Raw genomic sequence first — 16,882 nt, 5'->3', positions numbered from 1 at the left:
CATGTAAGTTTTGGACAAAAATCAGTGTCTACTTATAATACTAACCTGTAAAATAATATTATATATCCTGTAAAATAAATATTAAAGAATAAAAGATAATATTAAGCCTTTATTATTCCTACAACTTTTTGTACAAAAACACTTACAAATTAAAAGAGAGAGAAGAAAGAGAAATTAAGGATAAGATATATAATGTAATAATGAAAAATAGAAAAATAAGTAATAAAAAATGCTATAAATAGAAATTGTGAGAATGTCATTAGCCAATAGTTAAAAGTGATGGTGTTAACATTTGACCAATTTTCAGTCCATCTGATTCTCCACGAACTATGAGCAATAAATGCTCTTCACATTCGACTAATTCACTTATAATTATTTTGGTTTTTTTATTTGTTTAGTGTGTGTGTGTGTATTATTCAGGTCTTAGGTCATAAATATTGTGGTTAACATGATCATATTCATCATTTTAAAAAATACCATTATTCTTGAGCATATTTTGTCAAATAATGTTTTTTGCAAAACAAAACCAAACACCTTGTTAAAATTAGATTGAAGCCTTTTTCTATTTGTATTGTTCGTTGTCATTCCAGAAACTTTGCTCATCAGATTTCATGTCATTAATCTGTTAGCACATCTCGCACAGAAAGGAGCAACCACTCTTCTCCCTGAAAACGCTTATTTTTTCAAAAAAATTATACCGAAAAGCATGTAAATTCGATTTTGTCTTTGGATCCAGCATCACTACTGGAAATTAACCCATTGTATAAATTTATTTATAACGCATAATATTCATACAAATTGACATGTAGGATTATGATGCATGCATTTACAGTCTGATAGTTTTAGTAGTGAAAACTTTCTCTTTAATTAAAAGAAATACTAGTAATTTTCTTTTCACAAGGATCCTCTATATAAAAAATTTGTGTATGCTTCAACAGAGATCCAAGAAAGACTTACATTTTAACACACTATCTATTATCTAGTGAAATCCAAATGAAACTTGCTACAAAGGAAATAAGACCCACCAAATGAAAAATAGGCCATCATCATTTGGCAAGACTGATTCGGATTTCCCTAAATAATAAAGCCGGGTTTTGTTAATATCAATCCTTAGAATTGATTTTAAGCATATAAAAATATTTGTTACACTTTTATATTCTTGATGTAACAAATATTTTCTTTCCTAATAAAAACTTATCCCTTTTAACTACTAGGCGGATATTAACATCTTCCTAACCAAGAATGTGTTTAAAATGTGTTGCTAGCATTTCTTGAGGATGGATTTTATGCTATATTATAAGATCTTGACTATATAAGAACAGTAGTATATTACTAATTCAGAACATGAAGTATATTCTTCAAATTCAGCTACTTCCAACAGTGACCAAATGGCATGGCCAACATGCTGAATCTGCTTCCCAGCATTAGCGAAGTCCAAACCGCACACACAAAGCACACTTCCTGCAGAAGCATGAAAAAGAGAAAAATGCACTCTCCCTACGCAGGCATCACCCTGATCAGGTTCAAAGGGACTATCTCAGCCTGATCTGCTAGCATCCTAGCTTAACAGCCAGAGCTCATGCAGATTCAGGCACCCCTGGTGCATCTCATGTGTCAATAAAATAGAACTAAAGATAAATATGGTATTAAACAAGATACTAGAGTAATTTATTGCTGAGAATTGGATAACACAACAAAAGTAAATAAAGATAAAGTTCTTAAATGTTGTCCACAAGTATAGCTAGAAAATGCTTCTCTTCCCTAATAGACCAGTTGTGTAGCTAGCTCCAACTTCTCTCATATGATTTGCTCCATTTATGTAGTCCTACAAAATAATTTGCATAAGATAATAATTCCATTTTCAGATGACAAACATATACAAATCAAATGGTTGACAAACATTTTCATGCAATAGTTAGGCATTAAGTGGATATTTGCTTGAAAAATGGGAAGTGATGCAATAAACTCTTGAACACTTGAGCTTGATGAAGACGTTGGTTGGAGGCTTATCCTTGACTGGGTGCTTGCACCATCACAGTTCAGAAGTTTCTTACAGTTAAGATGTATGTACTAGAGCATATACTAATTCAATTTATTATAAGAACATTAATAATGGTAGGTCATAAAAGTATACGAAGAACAATGAATGATGAAATATAGTTTACTCTCATAGTTATTATGAGAATAGAGGGTGGGACTTGATGCAACAGTAATGTTGCAGTCATGTAGCCTGAGTATAAATCACGTGAGGTTTTAGCTTCTAATTTGAGGAAATCTTAAAATTTTTCAGTACAAGATGGTGCTCATTTTAAGTAATCGCTCAAGAAGACCTCTGCTTCATGTAATAATGTGGATTATTGCATATTCTATATGAAATTTTCAACTCAGTTTAAGTTTCTTGTTACATTATTTATCAACTTGATTCGCAGCTTGTCTTTCTAATCCCTGACGATGAGAAAAGAGTCATCTTATTGAAAAGTAATACAATATCGTTAGTCTCACCTCTCCTTGGAACTTATGTAAGTTTCTGGCAAGTAGATCTCTCCACCAGCTTCACCATGTTGTTCTCCACTGACAGTTTTCTTGGCAGCGAGAAATTCAGCACTCATAGCATCCATTCCACGCAGCAAAGCTTCCTCAGCAGTTCCATAGCCATGTTTCTCAGCATACTTTCTCACATCCTCTGTTATCTTCATAGAGCAGAATTTAGGGCCACACATTGAGCAGAAATGAGCCACTTTTGCACCTTCTGATGGCAAGGTTTCATCATGGAAGGACATGGCTGTCATCGGATCCAGTGATAAAGCAAACTGGTCCATCCATCGAAATTCAAATCTTGCCTTGCTTAATGCATCATCCCAGGCTTGTGCATGTGGATGACCTTTAGCTAAATCTGCAGCATGCGCAGCTATCTTGTAAGCTATAACTCCAGCCTTCACATCATCCCGGTTTGGCAACCCAAGATGTTCTTTTGGAGTCACATAACAGAGAAGAGCTGTTCCAAGTGCCCCAATATTTGCAGCACCAATTGCAGAGGTGATGTGATCATAACCAGGGGCAATATCAGTTGTTAAAGGACCAAGAGTGTAAAATGGCGCTTCATTACACCATTCTAACTGTTTCTGCATGTTTTCAGGTATCTTATGCATTGGAATATGTCCAGGTCCTTCATTCATCACCTGTAAAGTAACTCAAAAGTAAACAAAAAGCACTCATTGTCGCTAGGGATATATTAAAGATAGTAATATGGCATCAACTGATGATAGTTTAATATCATATGAAATAGAATTGGTCACCAACTCACAAAATCTATAAAAAAACACAGTGGATTATATTTAGTTTTTGAGGCCAACTAGGAACTTCATTGGCCAACATAGCAGTGGTATAAACCTTTCTTCTAGTATTAGTCTATTCCTATCCAAGTGAATAATTCTAATATAATCAGATTAGAATTATCCCTAGAAAGTCCTAATTGTTCATGCTGAAAAATGATGAATCAAAAGAAACATGATAAGCAGATGTGAAGACATTGTGATGAAATATAAAAATTGAAGTTAGAGAAAAGATCACTTCAGTTTTCCATAAATTTATCAGTATCATGCGATCGAAAAAGTTTGATGATTTATATCACCTGAACATCCTTTTCCCATGCTCTACGGGTCAGTTCTCCTTGTGTCAAGAGCTCAGCAAATTGAGCAGTGTCATTTGCATCGTAGATGGATCCAGGTCTTAGACCATCACCGATGGATAGAGCCACATCATACTGATTGCAGATGTCAAGTATGTCATCCCAATGCTCATAAGCAAAATTCTCTTTGTGATAAGCTAAGCACCACTTTGCATGAATGGATCCTCCTCTGGATACTATTCCAGTCATGCGCTTTGCCGTTAAAGGAATATATCTAAGAAGAACTCCTGCATGGATGGTGAAGTAATCTACACCCTGTTCAGCTTGTTCAATCAAGGTATCTCTGAAAACCTCCCAGCTAAGATTTTCAGCAATTCCATTAACCTTTTCAAGTGCTTGATAAATAGGTACAGTCCCAACTGGTACAGCCGAGTTGCGTAAGATCCACTCTCGAGTTTCATGGATGTGGCGACCAGTTGAGAGATCCATGACTGTATCAGCTCCCCACATAGTTGCCCACTGAACCTTGTAAACTTCCTCTTCTATAGAGCTTGCAACTGCAGAATTTCCAATGTTGGCATTCACTTTCACTAAGAAGTTTCTTCCAACTATCATGGGCTCTAACTCCAAGTGATTCTTGTTGGAAGGGATGATAGCACGTCCACGAGCAACTTCTGACCTCACGAACTCTGGGTCAAGCTTCTCACGGGTGGCACAAAAAAGCATCTCCTCAGTAATGATTCCTTGCTTAGCATAGTACATCTGAGTGAATCTTGGTGCACCCATTTTCTGCCTCCTATCAACCCACTCTTTGCGCAATTTTGGAATTCCTGAATATCAAATCCATGAAAACAAACCGATTAGATAAATGTAAATTTCCAAAAGCTTATGTAAGTATACATAAAAAACCACAATTAGACTTTTCAATGATGGTAATAAATACGATTCCATCACTTTTGAGGTATTAATTCTACAATGGTTGATAGAAACCAAAAGCCGTGATGAATTGAGCACATATAGATAATGGTAGCAAATTGGAGAAACTCAGGATTATCATAAACTAATACTAGATTCAAAATGTTAAAAAGAAAAAGGTAGACCTTCTAGAACAAAATTACATATATATATATATATATATATATATGGCCTGTTGATGAAATTCAATAAAGGAAATTTCACATATAGTTGTTCTATTCACTCACACCAAAAAGAATGTCTTTATGAGCCCAACATTATTGACAAGGAAAATTAATGTACTACAGAGTACTGATGCAAGATATAAAGAAAATGCACTAAAGTTAGATTTTCATAGTTCATACCTGTTCTTGGGCTTATATTTTGAGGACCACTAGTGTCATAGGTATCAAATTGTTCTTCATCCCCAGACAGGTGAACTCGACGAAAGGGAACTTTGAGCACATGACCAGTTTCATCATGAATGACTTCCCTGTAAGCATGATGGATCATACATTAATCGCATCAAGCCATTTGAGGACTAGTGAGTTGTGTCCATATCCAGTTTATTAAAAAAGGTGTGGAAAACCCTATTATCTGTAATCAACATCCATTAATAGTATGATCTAATACAAGAAGATAAGGATCACCTGTATTCTTTTGTGCTCTTTGGAAAGCATTGTTCAAAGGAAGGAAGAGGAAGAAAATCAGGAGAAGCAGGGTCAACAGTGTGCTTCTTTTGTTTGGATTGCTCCGAATTAGTAGTTGGAGGATCAAATGTCAATGTGGCTTTAGGTACCAAAGCCATGGAAGATGGGAAAAGCTCCTTCTTCCAAGTACTCGAAACACGCCCAACAACATCAAACCCAGGCAAGAACGTAGTACTAGGGAATTTTGATTGAGAAGCATGGTTGCCATTCTTGCAAACAACTGATGTCACATTTGCATGCACCAATGCCATCTTGATGCAGAACTACAGTATTTTAAATTTGAAAGACAAATTTTTGGTTAAATAACAACAGGCATGAAGTATAATGTCAAACATATCTATTACACAGAGTGATCTTACCCAGCTCGAACAAAAATGTCTCCAATGGAGGATACCTGTTGTCTAAACCAAAAATATATCTATACACACTGATATCAATAGATTCTGTGTCAGGAAATTAATTTCACATATGAAATTATGAATTCTCACTTTCACAAAATAGTTAATATCCTCTTCACTGTAATTTTCCAAAGTTCTAATTAGAGAGCTTCATAGAAATGAAATCTGAACCTAACAAATTTCACTTCCAAAAAACTTAAACAGTTAAACCAGTGACAGTGGCTTTTCATCATCTTTATGGAAAAGGTTGAAAAGGATTCAATTCCTCTGAAGTGATGAGTTCACTTTAGACGGTATAGTACAAAGTTACAATATGAGAATGAAAAACAATTGTCGTGTATCCTTTTTATCTGTCACTGAAGGTTATTTGATATTTCACACGGTTTGTGAAAACTAATTAATGACATTTGAATTGAAATTATTATCTAATTTTAAAATTTACTTTTCTTTTCTTTAACTAGTTAATTTTTTTATTAGTTTCTAAAGTGACAAACAAAAAATAATTTTTTTAAAGCAATGAATAAAAAGGATAGAGGGAGTAAATTACAAAGTTGTTAAAAGGGTAAAATGGCGAATTTATAACCACTGATCGAAAAATCCACAATCATGTATAATAAATAGTTTTCTAATGTTTCCATGAATTTATATGCAGGAATTTTTTTATCAAAAATTACAAGATACCAGATGATTCAATCCATTAAAAACACTAAATATTATAATTTTTTAATAAAATATTATTATTTATTGAGCACAATAAGAAAAACCATATAATAAATTGTGAATATATTAGAATCTATTTCAATGATTTTCCAATTTAACATTATAATTTTTCGGGAAGAGAAATTTTTTCTGTGGTGGTGGTCCTGGTCACACATTCACTTTTTCTCGTAAATTATAACTTATTTCCACATGGCATAATATTAGTGGCCTAGAGCGCATGATCCGGACCACTTAATAATTTTTGGGAAGAGAAGGCAGGGTAAAGTTTTCATTTCTAATAACTTTTCTTTAATTTAATATTGAAATAAAATCAAAAAATAGAATAAATTTAATATCTTAAAATTTTTTTAATTAATTTTTATAAATAATCTATAACTCTCTTGATTTAAAAATAAAAAGATTTCATTAAAAAAAAAAAAGTTAAAAAGATTTTCCCTGTCTCCCCTTTTACTCTAATAAAACCTTACTTCCAAACACATCCAAAACAGCTTCTGTAGATTAGAAGAGCCATATCCTAAATCAAGAAAATCATTAGAGAATGGAAACATTTTTTTTCTACATGCAATAAATGGAAGCAAGTCTTCAAATCCATATATCACTGTTGATTGTTCCGATTCTCAATTTTGCTCTTACAAAATAACACATCTAAAACTGAGAAGGAAAAAAAAAGACTCACATGCAAACTTCACATTCACAAGGGGTTGAGTAAGGATTCTTCCACATCAAAAAATCAGAACAAGACAAAAACAAAGACTTTCAAACAACATCTGCCATACCCTTTTCATTCCAGCAGCACCCCTTTTCCCAAATATATTTACAACACCAAAACAAGCCATTAAAACAAAATCATCAAAAGAGGATATATACACACGTACATATCTATATAGATACAAATATGAAGAGAGAGAAGAACAAGTGAAAGACAATATAAAGTTATAATAGATGATGATATGAAAAAAGAGAGAGAACCTGAAGTAAAACGGGTGTTGGATTGGTCTTATCTGCAACGTAATGGCGCAGTTTGAGTTGTGAAGTGAATGGTTGAAGACAAGCGTTCGAGTGTGTTACATTATATAGAGAAAGTTGGAGAGAGAGAGAGACTGTGTGTGTGTGCTGTAAGCCCCACACCGCAGACACCAAAAAGTGTCACATGACGTGACGTGGCTCTGGTGACTTGGCTTAGATATTTCGATATGATCGAGTAATCTAATGCTTATTTAATTCATTTCAGCTTCCATACTTATTATATACATTACATTTAATACAATTTTTTTTAACTTTAAAATAAAAAATTAATAAATAATATTTAATAATATTAATTATTAAATATTATTACACATCCTTAAATGTATACTAAAAAAGTATTAAATTTAATGAGTTTAGTAAAAAATATTAAGGTTAGTAAACAATTTTTTTAAGTCTGATCTGTATTACACTGATAATTAAGACAGATTAGACTTTTAAAAAAATGTATGTATATCATAAAGTATTTAAAATTATTCTATTTATAATTTAAAATTTTAAATATTGAATTTATCTGTTAACCTTTACACTACTACTAAAGTAAACGTAAAAAATAGTCTTACAACTATGACAAGAAACATCACGGATTATCAATGAAATTTGATATAATTAATAAATAATTATGTCTTTTAAATATGTTAACAGAGTTTGACTGTTTAGAAAATAATAATTACATTTTTAATTTGTCAGAATTGGTCAGGGCGAGATTTTCTCCTCCCAATTTTTTTGTTAACGAATTACATTCGGTTGTTTTAAAATATAAGAAAATTTGATCTTGTCTATTTTTTTATGTAGAACATGTATACCTTTTTTTTACTCAAAATAGATTTAAATTAAATTAATTTTTATTAAAATTCAGTTGTTAAAGCATCAAAATTTAGAAAAAAAATATTTCCCCTTTAAATATTATCAAGTTTTTACTCAATTTTACATTTCTAAACTTTTAAAATTATTTTATATCACAATATTTAAAATTATTAGATAAAAATAATAATATAAGAATATTAAGTAAAAATTTTGACAAGAATTAATTTTTCTTAATTATAAAAAACAGTAATTAATTAAAAAATTAGTAAATCAAAATCACATATAACCTGAATTACAGAGGCTAAAAATAAAATGAATAAAAAAATACGACTAATTAAGAAAAAACCTTAACGAGAATACGAAAAGGTAATTTACTTAGGAAGAAAAGAAAAAAATGTGTTGCGTAAGTTTTAAACACTTGGAAATGCCCACAGGAATGGTGCCTCTCATGCTAATCATGTTTTCAAACTAACAATCTCCCACAACTAATCATACTTCTGCCTTAATTACAATTTTTTCGTTTAAATTATGGGAGAATGTTAATCAATCTCACCTCTCCTAGTTGAATTTTGTTTTATATAAATATAATTTTTGTGGATCAACTGTTGATTTGTAAATATATATTACTTTAATTATTAATTTTAATAAATTTGAATAAGGAATCAAATAATTTAAATTCATCTAAAATTTAATTCTAGAATCAACCCTTCAATTAAAATAATTTGAATCCATAAAAATAAATCTCAGCATGCATTATATTCAAAGCTCTCTTCTCTCCCAAATTTAACTTTAGTAATTGATAAAATGACTGAACATGTTATTTTATTTGACCAAGCCGAGAGAGATTAGATATGTTAGATGTAAATTTTTTAACGTGCATCTTAACCAATGGAGATTACTTTCAGCCAAGTCTTCTTATATTTTTATAATAAAGCATTCGTCCATATTGTATAGTCAATAATATTTAAGAAATTATAGGTGAATACAACATCATTAATAAAAAAAACTTAGTAATAAAATAACAACAAATATAATATTATACATTATTATTTTTTATGCAAAAATTATTTAAGTATTATTCTGAACTTTTATTTAGTTGCACTTCGATTCTGTTATATAGTATTGGTCAATCTTCTTCACTGCACCTTTTGTCGCATGCCTTCTACTTGTGAGTACTTAAAACTCCCACGCAAGAATTAGTGACCATTTGGTTTCCATTTAAAATACCAATTCTTAATTACTAATAAAAGACATGTTTTAATAAAAAAATCATAATTAAGATTAGCTTTGTGATATATCCTAATCATGTTCAACAATTTAAAATTAATTTTATCTTAATCAATTCAACACAATTTTAAAACAAACCGACCCTTAATCATGGCAGCTGATATTATGCTCTACGCTTTTGAATATGCAACCTTTTAAGCAGTGGAAAGACACAACATCATGTCTTACAGTGACATGAACATGACATCATAACCATAAGCATATAGCAGGTTATATGCTATTGTTCTTTCTCTAACCAAAAAGTACAAAAAAGTTGCATTCAGAGGGAAACAGATATTTTAGTCTTTCCAAAATATCAATAATTCTACTGGAAGGATACAAAATCATCATAATCATTCACGCCTTGACAAATGAACTACAAACAGTGTAGTGTAGCCACTTATTCTCCAAAGGTTTTTTGTTTTCATATGCTGCTCCTCAACTCAATAGTTGATTATGATTCAAGTGCCTATTTTATTTTTACGGGGAGAAAGGCCACAATTTGAAAACTGATTTTGTTGATGTTACTCGCAATTCCAACAAAATATTTTGGAGTAACATTGAAGAGTCCTACATATTTCACATAATCTAACCGTATACAACTGTAACAATTACACTTGCAGACAATCACAAATCATATCACCAAAATAATAATTATTATACAACGAATTCACATAAGTATGTAATAAAGGTGGCAGCAGTTAAGACTGGTGAAACCTTTGAAGAAGCATTGATGTAAATATATCTGCAACTTCCCATTTCCTGTTGACTTTGGTTGAGTGAATTTATAACACAAATAACAGGCTGGCTACTTGTAAAAAATGATGCCAGAATTCACCTTACAGAAATATACAGAGTTGTAAAGGTGAACTCATGTTATTTGAGGTATAACTTCACAGGCTTCTTCTAAACCATATCAAAATCCATAACCCAGGTTACACTCCACATTGCTAGCATTAGAAACAACTTTTATCCGTCAGGAACCTGTCCGTAATGGGAGAAGAGACTGTTGTGTACCTTTGACGAAGACTGCAAGCTCTGTAGGTGCAACTACCAATCTTAACCACTTCTGTAGCTCTTCACCCTCAACTTTCTCCTTTTCTGAAGAATAAGCACCATTAGAACACAGTTGCTAAATCAAAACTGAATAGTTACACAATATCAGTGTCAATATACACTCATGGAAGCAAATGATGCTAAGATCCCAAGTTCAATAAATTTTTTCACATGACCAATGTATTGATTATAAATTCCAGGAGGAGTGAAGTTCAAAACCCATGTTTGATTGGTTACAGATGATCAAACCCAAATCTAAAAACATGATTCTTCTATGTCAACTGGTGGTGTGATGCAGTATACATGTTATAAGATTCAAATATATGATTTCCTTCTTTATATTTTTTAAATAGCAAAGCCTTAACTTAATCCTAAACATGCCTATTACCCATTCAATTAAGTTAAAAGATATTGCATGTTTTCATTGCTATTGTTTGGCCATTGCCAGAGAACACTGCTAAATCACCAAGCAGTAAAAAGGGTAAGTGCAATTACCTTCCAAATAAGCACCAAGCCCCTCCAACACAGTAGGATTAGCTCGGATAATGGAAAGTGCTACAGCCAGTGCAGACTGCAGTAATGTTTGCACTTCTCTTTGAACGAGATCAACGAGATGTCCCTGTTGTGTTCATTATAAAATCAGCATATGCAAAAATTGAATATGAAGGAAACGTGAGTTACTGTACTACAGGACCTGATCCTTTCCCCAAGGAACTGCTCCGCCAGACTCGTCAATTCCACCACTAGAAAGAGTCGCTATTGACACGGGGCCTATAGTCTGATTAAGTCCATATTCAGCTATAGCCTTATATGCCATGTCAGTTGCTCGTCGTATGTCATCAAGGGCACCTGTGGACACTCGACCAGAATAAACAACTTCTTCAGCTGCACGTCCTCCAAGAAGGGTCACCAGGCGACCATGCAACTCATCAATGAATAGCAAGTATCTATCCTCATTTGTTGGAGGAGTATAAGTAAAGCCCAAAGCCCCTCCCGACCTTGGTAGTATACTTAGTTTCTGACAACAAAAACAAGATATTACTTAGTTTCTGACAACAAACACAAGATATTAAAGCATCAAATAATAATCATCCTCAGAGCATTTAAAGACAACAGATGAGCAACAAAAGGATTTTCAACATACAACTTAGACCCAATTTGGGTGAGCTTCTGGATAAGTCTTTGTAAGATAAGAAAAACAATATAAAAAATTAAAAATGAATAAAACCCCTCCCATAAGTTAAATTTAACTTATACTTCTCTTTTTTAGAAGTTATTTTCATTTAACTTTCTTTAAAACATGAAGAGATAAGTTATTTTTAATTTATAAGTTTTATTCATTTTTTATATTGTTTTTCATCTCTTACAAGGATTTATCTACAAGCTCACCTAACTTGAGCCTTATTATATATGGAAATTGGAAAATACAGAAGTAGGCTGCAATTTTTAAAGAGTAACTTCTACAATTGCTAGTGAAAATATTCATTTACCAATAATAAGATAATCAATAAACAAAATGACAAACTTAATGAAGCACAGTATACATGATTTGCTTCCAGATGTCTCCTATCCTATCTCAGACTTTCATCTTGTTTTGTATCGATCAGATATCGCTCAAAAGAAATTTATACATTGTTCACCAGTACTGCTTTAATTTTCAAATCCAAACCTAAATGATGCAAAAATGAATATGAATGTTGACCCGTCCACCTCATCTCAGTTAGTTAGGCCTTTTAATTGTAGTTAGATTGCTCCCTAACAGCAATAGCAAGATATTCATTTCTTACAAGTTTCAGATTCAGTTTCTATCAGAATTCCAAAATTTCAAATCTGCAAGTAAATGTAACATAAGATTAATCTGCATATCTGTAATAGCAGCAGCATCTCTGAGTTGCCAATACTTGAGCATCTTTAATGGTTTACCTCAACACGTGGCTGCCCAGGTAGAAGTTTTGCAACTGCAGTACCTACTACAGCATGACCAGCCTCATGTCGTGCAACTACAGCCTTCTCACTTCCTCGCAACTTGGCAGTCTTCTTCTCTATGCCCTGCAACGAATAATTTGGTTCATATTCACCACAACTGATTACAAAACTGAATTTCAATTCAACAATTTGTCATATGTCAGTTAGAAAATTCTTACCAAACTACATGACTACAAGTTTAAACTGTAAAGGGTTTAAGTATTAAATATATAAAGAAACATTCAATTCAAGAATATTACAAGAACCAAGGTAAAGAATCTAGTCATGTTAGTTTTTAATAGATAGTCTCAAGTCAGACTACTTTTATCCATATCATATATCTATATCCAACTGTTTAAACAAGGTACTAAATACCAACTAATTAGAGTAAATTATAGAACACCATGATTGAGTGACTTACAGCTATAGATCTTTCTACAGCTTGGATGAAATCAATTTTCTCCACCACAACTTTATTTTGCCTACCAGCCAGCAAAGCAGCCTCATTTACAAGGTTTGCAAGATCTGCCCTGTAATGATGTAAAAAGTAGCCAATCAAAATTCCAATCTATATAATTTCAAAGGGTAAAAAATACAGGATGGAAGGTAAAAAAAGCACCACAATTACCCTGTGAAACCAGTGGTCATACAAGCAATGTCACTAAGGTCAACATCCTTGGCTAAAGGAAGTTCTTTCTTGGAAACATGAACTTTTAGGATGGCTTCTCTTCCAATCCTATCAGGTGTTTCTACCTAAGAATTTATGGGGAGATTGTTACAGATGTGCAAAATTGATAATTATTTTTAATAGCAGTACAGCATAAAAACCAAAGGATGTAATGTGTTAACACTTGAATACAGACCATAACTACACGATCAAATCTTCCTGGCCGGCGAAGTGCAGGGTCCAAAACATCTGACCTATTAGTAGCTCCAAGAACAATCACTGCAGCATTGCTGTCAAACCCATCCATCTCCTGCAAAAGCATCTTTGACAAATTAGCCTCATTGGGATAGTTTTTCTTAAAGATTTATAAGAAATAGATAATGTCAAAGGAATGCTGACAGTGAGCAACTGGTTCAAGGTTTGCTCTCGTTCATCATTGCTCACAATGCGAAATTTACCATCACGACTTTTAGCCACAGCATCTATCTGCGTACCAAATGAAACTATGACTGGTTTGATATTAAATAATAGATGTTGAACCAAATCATCACAAGAGAATACATATTTTTATACCTCATCAATAAATATTATGGATGGAGCTTCCCTTTTTGCCCTAGCAAACAGATCTCTAACACGGGAGGCACCCATGCCAACATACAATTCTACAAACTCACTAGCAGAACAACTTATAAATGGCACATCAGCTTCCCCAGCCACAGCCTTTGCTAGTAGAGTCTTACCTGTCCCAGGAAGACCCACCTGTAAGATAACCAACAGATATTCACTGCCTACATGTCAATCCAAACCAATATTATAAATCATCAAATCACATAAACAACTAGTTCACACATGCAGAAAAGACATAAGTGAAAACATTTCAGGAATTTATCCCTAAGAAAACATATACCATGTACTGGGTAGTCAAACACAATATCTAATCATCTTAATTAAATATGAGAACTATTCATATAACACAGCTGGATTTTAGCCCAAGAAATCTACCATTGACCTTTTACATGCTCAGGCAATTATCCAAAACTACAAAGTGCTGGTAAATACAAGTATACAACAACATATACTTTCACCCTGGGATCATGAGGACAATTGTTCAGCTACTCTGTCTAGCTAGAACTTACCAAGAGAACACCACGTGGAGGGCGTGCACCAAGCCTTATGTATCTATCTGGATTACGAAGAAATTCCTGGCAAGTGAACATCAGCATAACCAAAATTACAACCCCGTATTACCCGAAGAACTAAAAATGAAAATATAAGATTAAGGTGCACACTAAAAAGCCTCTAAAACACCCTACATATTGTAAGTGCTGAAAATGGTAAAGAATCCAGCTTACCACAATCTCTTCCAACTCCTCTTTAGCCTCATCAACACCCGCAATATCAGCAAAAGTGACGGTTTCACCTTGTTCAGATGACTTCGTACCAGCAGAAGTGCCTGATTTGCGGTTTCGAATCTGACCAGCTGCATGCTGCACAAAGCATACATTTATTTAGAAAAATATGTTGTTTTAGAGCAGGAGGAAACATAAGTTGAAAAAGAACGTCCAAGGAATTAAGATGGGGGCAAGAATGCAAACTCACACCTGAGAAAAGCTTACAGGGAATCGATGGAGAAGCCCTGCAAGCACAGCAGCATAAAACAGTGCTATCTGCATATATGAGAATGAAGTCAGCATGCCATGTGATATATGGTATCTATCTTGAGAACCAAGGAAGTTTATAAACCAATTGGTATAAGAAGGTGAATATCTTGAACCAGTGATATATGAAATCAAATGTATAAATGAAGGTTGGTGTTTATTTTGCATAGATAATGCCTGATGCAATAATTGTGAAAACAAAATTAGCCTGGTCGTAAACTTGAACATCAAATATTTAACAAATTTCAAAAGGGACTTTATTAATGTGTGCAGATTCAACTCATGAAGCCAATTAATACTTTAAATGGGGTATTGTGGCTTTCAGAAAAAACATCCTTCTAAATAGCATAACAATTTATAAAGGATGGGAGCCGCATCTCAATTTCTAATTGCTTATTGCTCTTCAAGAAAAAGGAAACACTTAAGTACCTACCCTTTAGTCCTGCCCCTTCATCACTGCTATTGACATTGAGCATTCAGAGTTTAAATAGCTAGAAGTATGGTGAGACTCAACATCCATTTCCAGCATCAACCTCCTCACTCCTCACACCCTAAACTAAATTCAGTTCAGGCATAACTTACATCTGAAGTTTCCAGCACCACATTAATAATGCTAGTTCTAGAACGCTTCACAAAGCTCTAAAATCACACAGACACAAGCGCTGCAACATGCTTACCAATGCAGAGTTAAAGAATCCACCAGAACGCTTATCAGGCGATCCAAACTCCACCGCGTTGTCCAGCATCTTTTCATAAGGAGTTCTGATATCACTTGGCCTTGTGGTAGTGTAAACTATCCTCTTGGTTGGTGCAACACTCTTCACCAATGACTCCGATTCCGGTAACCTATTAGTATTACTGCTCCCTGAAACAATCTCACCATCATGGCTTGTTCCAACACCACCCTTCAACTTGAACATTATGTGGACCCCATCAACCTCCACCTTCTGCACCTGATTGCTGTTGATCCTACTCAAAAACTCACTGTAAGGCACACTCACAAACATTGTGGGAGCCCTAGGATCCGACCCGGGTAAGGGAATTCCTGGTCGAAGCAACCGCATAACGAAGACCACAATCCCTAATTGCAGAAGCAAAACCCCAATTTCCTGCGCCTGAATTAGCGGTTGCCACCGCCACCGTCGCCACCGCCACCACCACCCACCCTTCCCTTGTTTCTCCTTTCTCCGGTCCGAACCGGAGCTCGTCGAACCGGCATCGTCGTCGCCGGTTTCCTTCTCTCCGGAATCCGCCGCGGAATCGGTTTCTCCGGTGGAACGGCAAATCCATGTTTCGGGTCCGTGGCCACCCCACAACCCAAACCTAAGAGCATCGTTGGACGAAATTGGGCATCGAGAACGACAGGAAGTGTGGGCAAAACGACGAGGGTTTTGCTCGAGGTAAAAAAGGGAAACCCTAGAATTTGCGCGGGAAAAGGGTTGGTAGGCTTTGCATTTGGTGTGGATTAAGGGAGAGAAATGGTGATAGTGATATTCTAAGCGTAACATTCGAAGAGAGTGAATGATACTCAGAAACAAAAAATTGGAACTTGATTGTGGGTTTTGGTGTTTGCAGAGAAGCAACAATGGTGGGGGAGGAAGAGAGAGAGAGAGAGAGAGAGTGGTGACTTGAAAACGAACTAGAATCGTTGGATTGAGAGAACACTTGGAAGATCTGAACCGTCCATTTTCTCCATTTTAGATCGCTCGTGTTTTGTCTCTCTCATGCGTCTTCCTTTTTTTTTCTTTTTTTTTTTATTTATTGTTTCCATTTCAAAATGTGTTTTTATTTTTTAAAAAATTATTCGTTCTTTTATTTTGTAAATAAAATATTCTTCGTGTTGGAATTTGAAGGACCTTTTTGGGAAATATTTTGGCAATAAATTCAAGTTAACATTAGAGGATTAGTCCATAAATTAAAGTCTGAAAAAACACCTAATGAGCTTTTTAGAAAGGAAAATTACATTTTACATAACTTTAGTGTAGATCAATCATATTAGAACATAATAATATAAAAAATTCACATCAATT

The 16,882-nt window shown here is 33.9% G+C and overlaps 1 protein-coding gene across 1 annotated transcript; it reads right to left on the bottom strand.

Moving 5' to 3' along the window:
• Positions 1–2,498: 2,498 nt before the first annotated feature.
• On the bottom strand, positions 2,499–16,471 carry LOC113851635 (phosphomethylpyrimidine synthase, chloroplastic). The gene is made up of 13 exons (XM_027482176.1): positions 15,530–16,471; positions 14,796–14,861; positions 14,547–14,681; positions 14,331–14,396; positions 13,768–13,953; positions 13,594–13,680; positions 13,391–13,504; positions 13,156–13,280; positions 12,949–13,057; positions 5,233–5,543; positions 4,948–5,075; positions 3,632–4,458; positions 2,499–3,179 (listed from the first exon to the last, which is right to left on the bottom strand). Exons 1-13 carry the CDS (start codon positions 16,358–16,360, stop codon positions 2,499–2,501), a joined length of 3,666 nt encoding a protein of 1,221 aa, XP_027337977.1. The 5' UTR covers positions 16,361–16,471.
• Between the last annotated feature and the right edge of the window lie 411 nt (positions 16,472–16,882).

This window comes from Abrus precatorius, unplaced genomic scaffold, assembly GCF_003935025.1.
Source record: "Abrus precatorius isolate BTA unplaced genomic scaffold, Abrus_2018 Scaffold9, whole genome shotgun sequence".
In the NCBI taxonomy this organism is placed as follows: domain Eukaryota; kingdom Viridiplantae; phylum Streptophyta; class Magnoliopsida; order Fabales; family Fabaceae; genus Abrus; species Abrus precatorius.
This window is presented reverse-complemented; position numbering and strand designations above follow the sequence as displayed.

What these genes read in the sequence shown, in the direction of transcription:
- LOC113851635 (XM_027482176.1), bottom strand. Translation starts at nt 16,360, where the DNA reads ATGTTACGCTTAGAATATCACTATCACCATTTCTCTCCCTTAATCCAC. An exon ending in GATTCTTTAACTCTGCATTG is followed by an intron (nt 14,862 to 15,529) that starts GTAAGCATGTTG and finishes TCATATATGCAG; the next exon opens with ATAGCACTGTTTTATGCTGC. An exon ending in CCATAATATTTATTGATGAG is followed by an intron (nt 13,681 to 13,767) that starts GTATAAAAATAT and finishes TTTGGTACGCAG; the next exon opens with ATAGATGCTGTGGCTAAAAG.